The 14,372-nt window shown below is 39.4% G+C and overlaps 1 protein-coding gene across 2 annotated transcripts in view; it reads right to left on the bottom strand.

Annotated features, from left to right (window-relative positions):
* LOC120308075 (ribosomal protein S6 kinase alpha-2) overlaps positions 1-11,627 on the bottom strand; it is a 128,779-nt gene extending 117,152 nt beyond the window's left edge. For both annotated transcript variants that reach the window (XM_039343548.1, XM_039343549.1), the window contains exon 1: positions 11,306-11,627. In XM_039343548.1, the coding sequence (XP_039199482.1) occupies positions 11,306-11,404 (99 nt within the window). In that variant the 5' untranslated portion in view covers positions 11,405-11,627. The remainder of the gene's footprint in view (positions 1-11,305) is intronic.
* Positions 11,628-14,372: the final 2,745 nt, after the last annotated feature.

Here is a 14,372-nt window from a genome sequence, read left to right as displayed (position 1 = left end):
GGTGGCTGTCCACTTTAGAGACCAAGCACCATAGTGAAAGATATGGTGATATAAAATATGTGAAGCTGGTGGACACGTTTGCTTTGTTTTAAAAATTATGTGAAGTCTAATTTAATGGTCAAACCACAAAATATCAAAAAATTGTACCACCTATTGACAACTACAAAGAGGGATCTCAGAAGCCTTATGGCTCTTTCCCCACAATAACTTATTAGACCCATTTTACACACACACACTCACTCATACAAACACACTTTCAAGACCCATAGATAAGGCTACTGTGTCAAAGTTGAGGAAGGGAGAAATATGGAGAAAAGTGGAACATAAGTTTCTAATTGCTATGTAAAAAAAACATCTAGTAGCTTAACTCTTTTGTAGAGGGTTTTGGGAAAAAAATCCTATTGAATCCACTGAGTTATTTTAAAATAAATATGCAGAATATTGAGGCAAAAGAAACTGTAAGGAAATGAAGAACCATAAAAGACTTTTTAATGAAGAATAATTAGTATTCTCATTTGTAGCATCCAGAGAGAGAAAAAAATCTGAGAAAAAAAATCCCATCATTAATTTGGCCTATCATGAACAAAGGGAACACAGTGTAATATGGCAATTATTGTCGGCTAATGTAATGTGATTGAAATGCTGCATACAACATTCTGTCATTGCCTCTTTAAATGAATGGTACTTTAAGGGTAAGATATGCGTTTATAATGTCTATGAAGCTTTTTCAAATGAATATAGCTATAGATTAGAATCCTGCCTTCTATCTATTTATTCTAGAATCTGGACAAAGCACAGCATGCTTATGAAATACTTACTTTTGTCTGCCTTGAGAGACTTAAACTGCTTTTAAAAAGCTACCATGCACATATGCAATTGCCTAACTATGCAGATAACAGTGAGGACAATTAACCAGTGGAGAAGCTTGCCTTCAGAAGTTGTAGGTACATCACTGGAGGTTTTTAAGAAAAGACAGCCACCTATCTGAAATGATATAGGGTCTCCTGCTTGAGCAGGGGGTTAGATTAGAAGACCTCCAAGGTCCCTTCCAGCTCTATTCTGATTGATAGTTGTACAGAGAAAAATGGTGCATTGGAAGAAACATGCACAGACATGGATCCAAAATAACAAGATACGCAATCCTTCCATCTTTAATTTGGCCTTTCACACTGCATAGGGTTACATTAAAGTGAGTGCAAATACCCAAGCTTGGTAAGAAACTGAGTCAGTACTCTGATTGAACACCCTTAACAGGGAAGAACCCTTATTGAATTCAATGAGATTTTCTTCCAATTAGATCTACATAAAGCTGCTTTGTAAATGTTTTTTGGGGAAAAAAATAACCAGGCAGATGGGAGAATTCAAAAACAAAACAGCCTGACTGAAGAAGTTGTAAGGAAAATTTAGTATGTGATAATATCTGAGAATGAAAAAAAAAATGAACAGCAATGTTCACTGGGGACAAAATGAGTCATCTTGAAATTGCCAATATATATTGCACTCTTTTCATTATTCACTGTCCTTTTGTTATTCCAGAGCATCCAATGTTCAGCCATCTTTATTGTTTTAAACACTGGCCACGGACCCATATCAGACCATAGCATACCCACAGACCCACATGGGATTTATGTAGAAATATGACTATATTGCAATTGTTATAGCCCAGCATGTTTTCGATGTGAAGGCACTCTAAATGTGGCCCTGACCATTTTCACTACATAATTTCCCTGGCTAACAAGTGCTCCACAAAATAGTTCCCATGCAATTGTAGCCTTCTATGAATCATGCTTTGTTCATCTCATCCTTCCTTTGCTGTCAATCAAAGTATTACAGCAGGTTCAGTTTCTCAGCCATTGAGCATGGCTTTCTAGCTGAAATTACAAATCCATTCACCATAAAATAGAAAACTGGTCTCCCTTTTGATTCGTGTTACACTCTGGTGTTTCCTTTTTCAAAAAAACACCAGGATGATCCTTGGTGTAATTATTCGTTCACTCATTGCATTATTATTTCAAAAGAGGAAACACTGTCTGCTCTGGGGAATAAATAGGGCAGGTTTTTTCTTGCCTTTGGGGAAAGCAGCCAATCTTCATGCATTTGCTACGAACTGGATTCTTTTCCTAATATTCTCTCACTGGAAACATCTAAAGCACCATCTGGTCTGCCTGTCTGGGATTAATTTAAGGTGATGCAGGCTGAGGATGCAGAAAAGGCATTTCTAGTGGGAAAGGGGAAGAATACCACCCCTTGTATACTTGATTATAATTAGTCAGGAATGATAGATTGAAAAGAGCATGTGAATGGCTGCTTCTGAAAAAGTGGATGCGTGGCCATTTGCTGAAAACAAAAATGTGATTTCCACCATGAAGATTGAATTACAATAGCCAAACTATCAGTATTCTTCTGAGGTCAAAATTAGGGGATAGCATAGTTAATTTGGGATGAAATGAAATGTTTAGATTAATTTTAATTCAGGTTCATGAAACAGCCTTTAACAGCCTGATGGGTTCCCTCATCACAAAAAAAAAACAGGAAGAGGAAAGCCCTATGTTTGTCCCTTAAATCTTCGGCATAGTGACTTACTGGATTACCTTTATAATTGGGTTTGAGCATCAGGGTAATATGGTGGTTCTTAGTGGTGGTAGTGGGGAAATCAAATTTAAACAGTTTCAAACTAAAAATGATTCACTCTGAATATGATACAGTTGTTTTGAATGTGAAGGAAACATCTTAACATTTGGGGGAGTGTTTTTGAACTCAGTTGAGTTCTGTTTCAAAGGAAAGACATACCGCTTTTAGCTCAAAACACAAAATTATCAAAAAAAGCTTCTTTTGCACTCAAAACAATTGCATCAGTTGAAAATGGCATTATTAATTCAAAATACTTTACACAGTGAAATATCTTGTGCGTGCTTAGTACCTCTGCTCCTACGTACATAATCATTTTCAAGATTTAACTTATGGAGTTTTCTGCATATGTTCTGGGAACACATATTCCACGCTCAGGGAACATCTTATATGTAACTATTGGGAGAGGTCATCAAGGGAGTTTGGTTAAATTATCATCTGAATACAAGTAATCCTGTATTCCTCTGTCCTCTGAGTTTAAGTGAAAGCTATTGGAGGAGCTAAACTGTCATTTGGGCTCAGCAATTGGCTGAGCTAAACTGACCACCAGAAATCCTCATTTGACTGGATGGAATTCATCAGATATGAGTAGCTAAGTGTTACTCACTGGGGTTCAAACTCTCTACCGGGAACTCATGGATCTTTGCACTTGGACAACTATAAATAGTATTTACTGTCCACCTTCACATAAGTTCCCAGAGCAGAAAGATGTTACATTATGTCATGCTCTTCTGTGTGCTATTTATCATGATTTCTACCAGCCTTCTTGCAAGTAGATGATAGGTCCCAATAAGATGATTTATATTAATAGGACAAACCTGGGCACATGGTGCCTTATAGGAACTGAAATTTCAGTCAAAATATTATACAGAATTTTACCCATTGTGTAAAAATAGAGAATTTTCCTGGGTATGAGACATATTAAACTCCTAAAGAGAAGCATGATGGTGCTCTGTTCTGAGTGCTTAAAGGAAGTGGACTATATATACTATTCTAATGGATAATTGGCTGACTGAAGATCAATAAACTGAGCCCTGACAGTACAAAGAACCTCGCAAGTAGACTGTGAAGCTTCTACAAGGTGAGCATATGCTCTCCCTCTTTCTCTATAAATAAAATGTCTCTTATTACGAGTATGCATATTTTTCAATTTCAGCAAAGTGGGTTCTTCTCAAAGTATATTGTAAGTCTATGGAGTGTTATAGATCTAGAAGAGCTGATCTCATGGCATTCGCAGACACTCAGAATGACAAAAGCAATGTCGCAGAGTTGTGTTGCAAACTTTGCCTCTTTGGAGTATAAGTGCAATATCACAATGCACAAAAAAGGGGCTGAAAGCTTGCAATCACAGTACTGTTATTGTCAATCTAATTCTATTGGCCTGCCATTAGTGGACACCACTGACCTGATCATATCATTAATTTCAAGTGATCAAAGATCTAAAACCAGATAAAACAGTTATAAGCAGTGCTGGTTGCGATGGTGGTATGAATATCTTTTTATCTGCATCTTATTTTGAAAGTCATAAAAGTTTGTTTCAGAGATTATATCCAAATGGTCTGGCCATCATTTTCTCTCCCTAAAAAATCTTTATTTTACAAATATATACATATATATATATATATTTACATATATATAGTTGAAATGCTATACATATATACATAGTTGAAATGCTCTACATTTTGCAACACTTGAAGTTGCTTTCGATTATGTAAACACAATGTCCCTATTGTTTTTCAACTTCTAAAAGCCTTTTCTATCCATCATAGGCTTATACTTGCAATGTTAAAAAAAAAATGGAACAATTCATGTTTGCTAGCAATATCTTTCTTCACCCTTTTCATCTTCAGCAAAAAAAAAAAAAAAAAAAAAACCATGGTGGCATTTACTGCATCTGTTTTTTGAGTAAAAAAAAACGACATTGTTTTTGCATAAATTTAGAAATCTATTTGGGGATGGCTGAATCACACCACAAGCTCTCCAAATGTAGTGTTCACTCTTCTGCTTACAAGGCATGTCAAACATTTATTTAAATGAAAGAGAGCAACTTAAGGATACAAAGTTTAGAGTAAAGATTAAAGATACTTCCTACTCCTGATAATTTTATTCAACCTACTAACTATAAGTCAAGCCAGCTCCTATCTATCTCATCTTGCCACTAGAAAAATATGAATATCATAAACCTGGAATTCTCATAAACGTATACCGATCCATGCAGATACACATGATAAACTTATTCTCCTCTTGAATCCATTCTAGCCTATGCCTGACTACCAGCTCTGCTTATCTGACCCAGAGCACAAAACTACTTTCCCTTGCTAATCGCTAATTTCTGACATACACAAACACCTGTGAGTCATCCAAGCTCTGTCTCTTTTTGCTAAAACAAGCCTGGGCATGCCTTTTTGTGTATGTGTGTGTGTGTGTGTGTGTGTATATATATATATATATATATATATATATATATATATATATATATATATATATATATATATATATATATATATATATATATAAAATACTGTCCTGCACTGAGCCCAAAAGCAAAGTCATCCCAAATGCAGTATGATACCAAATATCTCATTATTATTAATATCATACTATAGCATTGCAATAATACTTCACTCATTAACAACATACTTTTCAGCAGCTTGTACTCTACGCAGGACACTTTTTATCTAACCCACAGAAAATTTTATACAATTATTATTTAATTAATTTTAATTTAATTTTTAACAGTGCAATGGAGCTATGTAAAATTCAACACCATGTATTATGACTTTTGTACTCTTAACCACTTAGCTTATGTAAGAAGGAAATGGTAATACTTTAGCTATTGTTAATTTAATTTGGCTACTACTTTTTAAGTTCACTATAGCTACCAGATTTTAACCTATTCATTTTGCTAGTGTTAAAAGAGAGACATTTACGTGCATCGTCACTAATTTTTCTAAGATTTTTCTGAGCACTTACAATGTGTCAGACACTTTTGAAAAGAAGGTTTAGTAGCAGTCTTCCCATCCCTTAGCTTGACTGAAATAGATTTACTAAAAATCACATCCCATTGCAAAAGTCCAAAACAGATCTCATTAACTTCTGAGAATGGCCAGAGTGCCTTGGAGAATTTGAAATCTTGTCTAGATTGCAATCCTGCAATCTATGCCAGAAACCTTGGACCTGACCAGAATCTAGTTAGGGTTCTGCAATAATTACATCCATTCAAATCACAGGTCTGCTCTAAACATATAGAAATATGGTCTGCCAATGTTGTATGTTAATATTGCATGAGACAAGGAGTTTCTGAAGATGTACAGCCTAACCTAAGATATCAACGAAGCAAAGGCTGATTATCTGGTTTTCATTAGCACCGTAGAACCTCGACGACACTATCCACAATCCAATATACTTAGAAAAAATATAGCATTTTAAAAAATTATTCTTCCAGTCCATAACTATAAGCCCAATTATTTTCAATTCTTTGGTTTGATTTTATTTAGCAAGTTATTCAAAGAGTTTTATACAAGAAGCAACCCCTGATATCTCTTGTACATTATCTATTGTACTCCCTCCAAATAGTCTTATTGGCCATGTAGGAAATGGGGGGGGGGGAAAGTTGCCAAGGTAAAATTGATATATATCAATTTATATGTATTTCTTGTTAAATGGTCTTTTTCATTGTATAAACCAGTGAACAGACTTAGTGCTAAAACAAGTAGATAACATTCTTATTACAATTTTAAAAAATAATTTCCTGATTTCCATATTAATGTATGGATTTAGTGTTACATGCTTATTATCTGGCGGCATTGTTTGTTTGCTTTTTTTTTAAAAAAAAACTGCTTGTAACTCAGTGCTGTATATAGCATTTCTTTAACCAAGTATATCCATCCTTCTTTACATTTTCAAACATACTATCTCTGTTTAGAAGATTAGAGTTTCTAAATGCTCCTATTTTTCTTACTCCTTTTCAGTATCAGTAATCTTATCCATGCAGCTGCCACATGAATTAAGAGATTATCAAAGTTAGGATATAAATGGGGAATTCTATTCATATTTGGTTTGTTGGTAAACATCCAAAAACTCAACAGGGTATGAGGTAGGATATGTCGCAACAAGATGCAACATGTAGCTGATAACTGGATGTGTTTATTGGTATAATACTTGCAAGCATTTTAAATTTAGACACTTATTTCTCTTATACCGTATTCCTTTTGGGGATACAGTGTCCCCATTGGACTATAGCATCTTGCATTTTGTCAATTTGAATAAGATTCAACTACATATCAAACTGAATAAAATTTGGCTATATATCAATATATTAAATATGTTATATGTTAAATGGCAAAATGGAATACTGCTTTGATTTTGTGAAAGAGTTTAGGTTTTATGCATGTCTGATGATTTTTGTGATTCCATCTTGAGTTGCTTAACAGCAACAACACATACGTAAATTAACTTCTGTCCCACAACAAAGTTTTAGGGGAGGGTAGCATCTTTATAATACACATGAAACCAAATTCAAAGTAGATCTCTGGTCTCGTCTTGCCCTATCCAAATACTACTCACCACAGGAAGTGTGTACTATATGTGTATATATATATAAATAAATGCTGCAGTATGATCATCTGGCAATGCAGATTCCAGTAACATTATCAATCTTGGGCAATGGTATGCTATAGCAGGACTCTTATTCCCCCCCTGCACAGTTGTTCTTAAACAGTCAGTCAACATTTCACCAAGTCATGTTTTATATTGCTTTTGACCTTTTCCAAATGGCTGCTCTAACATCTTTGTGGAGCAGAGATGACTTTCTCCAGATAATTCCTGAGTTGATCCTGGCCTATTTTTTCTGTTCAGATCTGCCCTGTCATCCCCGTGGCCTGGTCCTTTATTAAATGCATCCTTTGAGGAAAACCTTTTTGCTGATAATTTCTGGGCAAATTCACAGAATATAGGCCTTTGAGACACTAATGAATGATTTCATAATTTAGCTTTTGAGCTCTTTTGATAGAAGCCATTTATTAAGCCACCTTCTTTTTGGATATTAAATGGTCATAGAATTCCCATAGTCCTGTCTTTATCCTTCAGCATAACGGATTTATAAATTGTGCTGAATGTGTTCTCCTACAGTATAAACAACAAAACATATAAGCACTCTTCCTTTTTCTTTATAGAACTGTGAATCTCACTGAAAGAAAACAAAACTTACTTTCTATTCAGGCCCTGTTGCAGGATAATTAAAACTGAAGGATTCTAGTGCAGGAGACACTGCCATTTTCTTTTGTCATAATAGTAGTAGTAGTAGTAGTAGTAGTAGTAGTAATAATAATAATAGTAATAACAATAATGTAAAGTTGGAAGGGACCTTGGAGGTCATCTAGTCCAGGGCTTTTCAACCAGGGTACAGGTACCACCTGTGGTACATTGGCACCTGGCACCTGGTATGCGACCATCCCAGAAAAGTGGTAGTGGGGGAGGGGAATGAGCTGAATTGGTGGCAGCACCGGACAAGCCTGAGCGAGAGATGGCTGGAGCTGCAGGGCTGTCAGGGCTCAGCGGAAGCGCCAGGATCAGCACTTCTTCGGGACTGTCGGGGCTCAGTGGAAGCATCAGGATCAGCACCAGGCTCCAGCTGGAGCTCGGCGCTGATCCTGGCACTTCTGCTGAGCCCAGAAGAAGCACCGATCAGCTGGAATGTTGCAGCATCTCCAGGGTCTTGTGATTTACATTCAGATGCTTGGCACCTGATCCATATTTATGATGGTCACAGTGTCCCAGGGTCATGTGAAGTGACCAAAACCTGCTGCAACCACCCAGCAGATGGGGGGAATAAAAACCAAACACCCCCCACCCCACCCCTGCTGCCAATCCTCAAGAGAAATGCTCACAACAATGAAAACCTCAGACAGGAGGAAGAGCACCGCCGGGTGAACAGGCAGGTGTCTTGCTCGGCTGTGGCTTGGGGAAGCACTTTTTCCAGTGTCATTGTAACTTCGAACAGTCACTAAGCAAACTGTTGTAAGTCAAGTACTCCCTGTACTTCATCACTTTTTTCCTTTTTTTTTTTGGTCATCAAGTTTTTGACACCTTGCTAGGTGACTGGTGGTACTTGTTTATTGCCATATTCTAAAATTGGTACAATGGGTGAAAAGGTTGAAAAGCCCTGATCTAGTCCAACCCACTCTTAGGCAGGAAACCCTATACCATTTCAGACAAATGGCTCTCCAGTCTCTTCTTAAAAATTTCCAGTATTAAAAGTGAAGGATTCTAGTGCAGGAAACTCTGCCATTTTCTTTTGTCTTAGTAATCCGAGTTAAACTATGACTTTGGGTACCATGCTAGGGAAGCTCAGAAAAACAATGTTCAGGAAGGTTGAATAAGTACACCACTGAAAGACTGGATTTATTTTCCAAGAGACCTGCACAGGCTTGCATTATTAACCACATTTTGATTTTATATACTCCAGATTTCTATAGGAATAAGTATGGAACTAGAGCCATCTCAATGTGAAAACCTGCAAGGCAATTATGTCCAAATTATAAAAATCAGTGGCCAATTGGTATTGTAAGAATGTGTATCTAAGCAGCACTGTAGAACAGAAAGAGTTCTTTGATTTATCTGCAATTACCTTTCACAAACTACAGCAATATTAGTTGATATTCAGCTTGCTACAAATACCTAAAGTATGTCAATCTTTCCTAATCAGGTATCTTCTAGATGTGTTGAACTATAATCCTACAATCTAGTCAATGTGATTTTGGGAAATCATGGCAGTTATATTCCACACATCTGGAGAATAGCACATTGGAGAAAATATAAGTAGGCCTTCTTAATAAAAAGTGTCAACTGGTGAAAATTCACTTGAAATAGGTTTAAACCTTGACAGTTTGGGCAAATAAGACTTGGCAAAGTACGCTCATATTCCTCTAATCAAAAAGGAAAGTATTATTAGTCACATATCTTGTCTAACACCAATAATTAGAAAAAGATATACATAACACTTCTGTAGAAAATTATTTGAAATTATTTAAATCAGTTGGATACAATCCAAAAATTGTTTAAAAACCCTTAACTTCACAATCCCTCTTCATTTAAAATAATTTTAATACTTTTGAAGAATATTCTGATCCTCGTGAATGATGTTGAATCAACACGGCTATAAAAATGCCGAGGAAAGGGACAACTGAATATAACTTTGAAGTAATTAACATATCATTAGGGAAAGAAAAGAGAACCAAGAAAAAAAGTTGCAGAAACATCCCAATCCTCCTAACTTTTTCCTGCATACAGATGTGCTTACTTAATATTTCTTCTTATCATTGTCATATTTTTTCACTCAAATGTTAACTTTTTTTTAAAGACCATTCCATCTTGAGATGAAATAATAATAGTCCATGGGCTGAATATAGATATTTGCAAAGGTTGCCTGCATCTATCAATCAGCATAGAAGTGGCAATACAGTAAGAATATACCTTTAAAGTTATACATAATATATTGGATTGCAGTACAGTACTTGGAAGTAAGAACAACAAGAACTGAAGAGGAAATCTCTTTAAGGCTGCAACAATCTTATACCCACTAACCTAGGTTCAAGTGCTGTTGAATCAGCTGACCTCACTTCAGAGCAGGAATGAAAAATATTTTGCTATCAGACAACCACCTTTTGCATACTCAGAAGGGCTGATTTTAGACTAAGCTGACTTTTGATGGCTCATCCTATACTGTGGTTCTTAAAACCAAAAGATTTGCAGTGTTTTGCATCAGATTCTATTTCATCATCAACAACACAATAAAACTTGTACTGGTTGCCATAAAACTCACAGGATCCAAAATCATCCAGATAATAAGGGCTGTCATTGGATTGTGTCAATATCTTTTTTAGAGGTGAAGGCAATTGCCTCCCCCCCCCCCACATGGCCCAGGCTGCTTCCAAAATATGTTTCTACATCCAAAACTATCAATACTTTTCATTCTTTGCAGAAAAAAATTAACCAGTTAATAGTGTGTAACTCTAAGAGTAGTTTCCCAAAACATTCCCATTTATTCTTTTGCTTTAGTAGCAAAGGAAGGGCCAATCAAACAAACCCCCTGCCCCAAGTTTACAAAACCCTGACATCAGTTCCAAAGCTTACGGCAAAGGGCACACAAGCCTTCATTTCACCAGGAGGACAATTTCTGCTTAGCCTAACTCCCTTACGAACACCACTCTTCTTCAGGGACAGAGAAGCCTAGGCAGGATGAAAGAGCTGCATTTGGGGATAAGGCAAGTCCCGTTTAAGGGGGCAAGTCCCGTGTAAGGATCCCACCGGGGGCTACCTTTGCTGAGCCCTCAGGCTCCGTAGGTGCCCTTGGGCCGCGCAAGAGCCTGCAAGGATGCTGCGGAACTAAAATCGTGGCAGGCGGAAGGGATGGAGAAGAGGGTTGCCTTCAGCCTCCACTTTACCGAATCTACCTGCAAGTATTACTTGAGAGGCTTTAACGATCCCTTGGACGAAAAAGAAAAACCCCGGTCTGATTGAGGTAATTCACTTGCAGAAATAAGTAGCCAATACATCTTTGCTCTTTAAAAAAAAAAAAAAAAAGGACGAAGGCGAGGCAGGTAGAACTTGAAAAAGCCCCCCCCCCCCCGAGGATGTGTCAGTCCCCAGCAAAGTCACAGCCCCGGCCAGCATTTACCTCAAAGCGCCCGAGGCTGGAGCTCTTGGAGCGCGATTTCTTGCGGAGATAGACCGAGAAAAACCTGCGCACCGTGAACTTCTTCATACTCGTTTCCATCGCTAGGGCACGCCGTTCGCCCCAAACGTGACAGCCATCCGAGGAAGGGAAGGAAGAGGGCGCGTCTCCCTGGGCTGGGCACGGTCCTTGGGCGAATTCATCCGGTCCCGGGGCGAGCCGAGTCCCGCCGAGACAGCCTTCGCCAGGCAGGGGAGGCGTGGGGCGATCAACTTACCGGAGCGGGTCTTTCTGCCCGCCCAGGTTTACATTTCATCACTGCAAGCCCAACTCTCGTCCTCTCCGCCTTCTTCGCCGCCGCCTCCTCCTCCCCCACCCTCCGCTCGGCACGGTCCTCTCACGCCCAATCGGAACCGGCTTTTTCTGCCTGCAGAAGCCGCCGCTTGTCCAGAGAGCTCCTCCGAGCGCTAGCCCTGCAGAGAGGCCAGGGAGGTGAGAGGGGGCCGCTTCAGGACAACCCCGGAGCAGGACCGGGCTTGTCTTGGCTTGTCCCTCGCTCTAGGGAGCCGGTCAGTTTCCTCCTGGCTTCTGGATCGCGCGATAGAAGGGAGCGCCCCGTTGCCGCTCGCCGGCTCGACGCGGGCTGGGAACTGCAGCGCGGAGAGAGCTATAATTATCTTGGCCTGGGAAGGGATGAGCCCTCCTCACAAAGGAGATTCTCCTGGGAGATCCGGCTGGCAGGAAGGCAGGCCCGCTGCTTCCGAGGTCTTTTTCACTGCCGCTGCTCCTTCGGCAGTCTCTTTTTCAGACTTTAAAAGCAGATCGGAGCCTTCAGACCTTTCAGTCCAATGCACTAAATTATTAATTTAGGTATATAAAACTCAATGGTCCCACTGACGCCTTCCTGCCGAGTTGGACTACAGTTCCTACAATCTCTGGTTAGCCCGGGCCGTTGTCCAAGCTGGCTGAAAGTTGCCCCTAATGTAGTATAATGCACACTGGGTTGGGGAAGGCAGAGCCAGGGCCAGACTTTAAAAAAACCACATGCACCTCTTCCCCCCCCCCCAAGGGCATAATGTATTAGAATCCTAGTTTCAAGAACCAGGTAGTGTGTGTGTGTGTGTGTGTGTGTGTGTGTGTGTGTGTGTGTGTGTGTGTCAATTTCAACTACTGGTGGTGGTTGTTAGTTGTGAAGTCCTGTCCAACCCATCGCGACCCCATGGACAATGTTCCTCCAGGTCTTCCTGTCCTCTGCCATCTTCTGGAGTCCATTTAAGTTCACACCTACTGCTTCAATGACTCCATCCAGCCATCTCATTCTCTGTCGTCCCCTTCTTCTATTGCCCTCAATCTTTCCCAGCATTAGTCCCTTCTCCAGTGAGTCCTTCCTTCTCATTAGGTGGCCAAAGTATTTGAGTTTCAACTTCAGGATCTGGCCTTCTAAAGAGCAGTCAGAGTTGATCTCCTCTAGGACTGACCAGTTTGAATGCCTTGCAGTCCAAGGGACTTGCAGGAGTCTTCTCCAGCACCATAGTTCAAAGGCCTCAATTCTTTTGCGCTCAGCCTTTCTTATGGTCCAACTTTCACAGCCATACATTGCAATTGGGAAAACCATGGCCTGGACTATACGCACTTTTGTTGGCAGGGTGATGTCTCTGCTTTTTAGTATGCTGTCTAGATTTGCCATAGCTTTCCTCCCCAGGAGCAAGCATCTTTTAATTTCTTGGCTGCAGTTCCCATCTGTGGTGATCTTGGAACCCAGGAAGATAAAATCTGTCACTACCTCCATTTCTTCCCATCTATTTGCCAGGAATTGAGAGGACTGGATGCCATGATCTTGGTTTTCTTGATGTTGAGTTTCAAGCCAACTTTTGCACTCTCCTTCTTCACCCGCATCAAGAGGCTCTTTAGTTCCTCTTCACTTTCTGCCATTAGAGTGGTATCATCTGCATATCTTAGGTTGTTAATATTTCTCCCGGCAATCTTAATTCCAACTTTTGATTCATGTAGCCCTGCCTTTCTCATGATGTGCTCTGCATATAAGTTAAATAGTCAGGGCGACAATACAGCCTTGCCGGACTCCTTTCCCAATTTTGAACCAATCAGTGGTTCCGTGTCCAGTTCTCACTGTTGCTTCTTGACCTGCATATAGGTTTCTCAAGAGACAAATAAGATGGTCTGTAACCCATCTCTTTAAGAACTTGCCACAATTTGTTGTCATCCACACAATCAAAAGTACTCTGCAGTTTTCTTGGCAAGCTTTCAGAAGTGATTTGCCCTTGCTTTCTTCCTAGGGTTGAGAGGAGACTGGCCCAAAGTCACCTAGCTGGCCTCATGCCTAAGGCAGGACTAGAACTCACCAGTCAGCCTGGTGCCTTAACCATTACAGATAGTTCTTGATTTACAATGATAATTAGGGCCAGAATTTCCATTGCTAAGCATTAAGTAAGTTGCGTCTAATTATACAACCTTTTCTGCCAGGTTTGTTACACAAATCACTGGTGTTGTTAAGTGGAATCACATGGTTATTAAGCAAATCTGGCTTCCCCCATTAATCTTGCTTGCAGGAAGTCAGCTGGGAGAGTCACAAATGGTAATCATATGATTCAGGACAATGTAACTGTGCCAGATGCCCAAATTTGGATCACATGGCCATGGGGATGCTGTGATAATTGTAAGTGCAGGGAACTGTCATAAGTCACTGCTTTCAGTTCTATTGTAACTTTGGTCATTAAACAAATGGTTGAAAGTCGAGGACTACCCATAAAGCAATCTGGCTCTCATGTATGGTAGTATGTATGCCCCAGTGATTTTAAAAATGTAAAGAAGTGCCTACTTGTAATCCTACGATGCTGTAGTGTGAAATAAAGATGCTTGTCAACAAAGATCTCCTTTAGAAGGCCAATACCTAAGAATGTGAGCGAACATCTTCATAAACAGGACTGAGGAGTATATGTGATATTAATCATTTATACGTGTTTTCATCTAGACTCTTCATCTGAGAGCGAGGGTCTAATAAGCTAATGGAATCTTCCTGTGGCTATTTCTGACTGAGATTCCAAAACATTTT

The sequence above is a fragment of the Crotalus tigris genome, unplaced genomic scaffold, assembly GCF_016545835.1.
Source record: "Crotalus tigris isolate CLP2741 ecotype Arizona unplaced genomic scaffold, ASM1654583v1 scf7180000017863.408763, whole genome shotgun sequence".
Taxonomy (NCBI): domain Eukaryota; kingdom Metazoa; phylum Chordata; class Lepidosauria; order Squamata; family Viperidae; genus Crotalus; species Crotalus tigris.
This window is presented reverse-complemented; position numbering and strand designations above follow the sequence as displayed.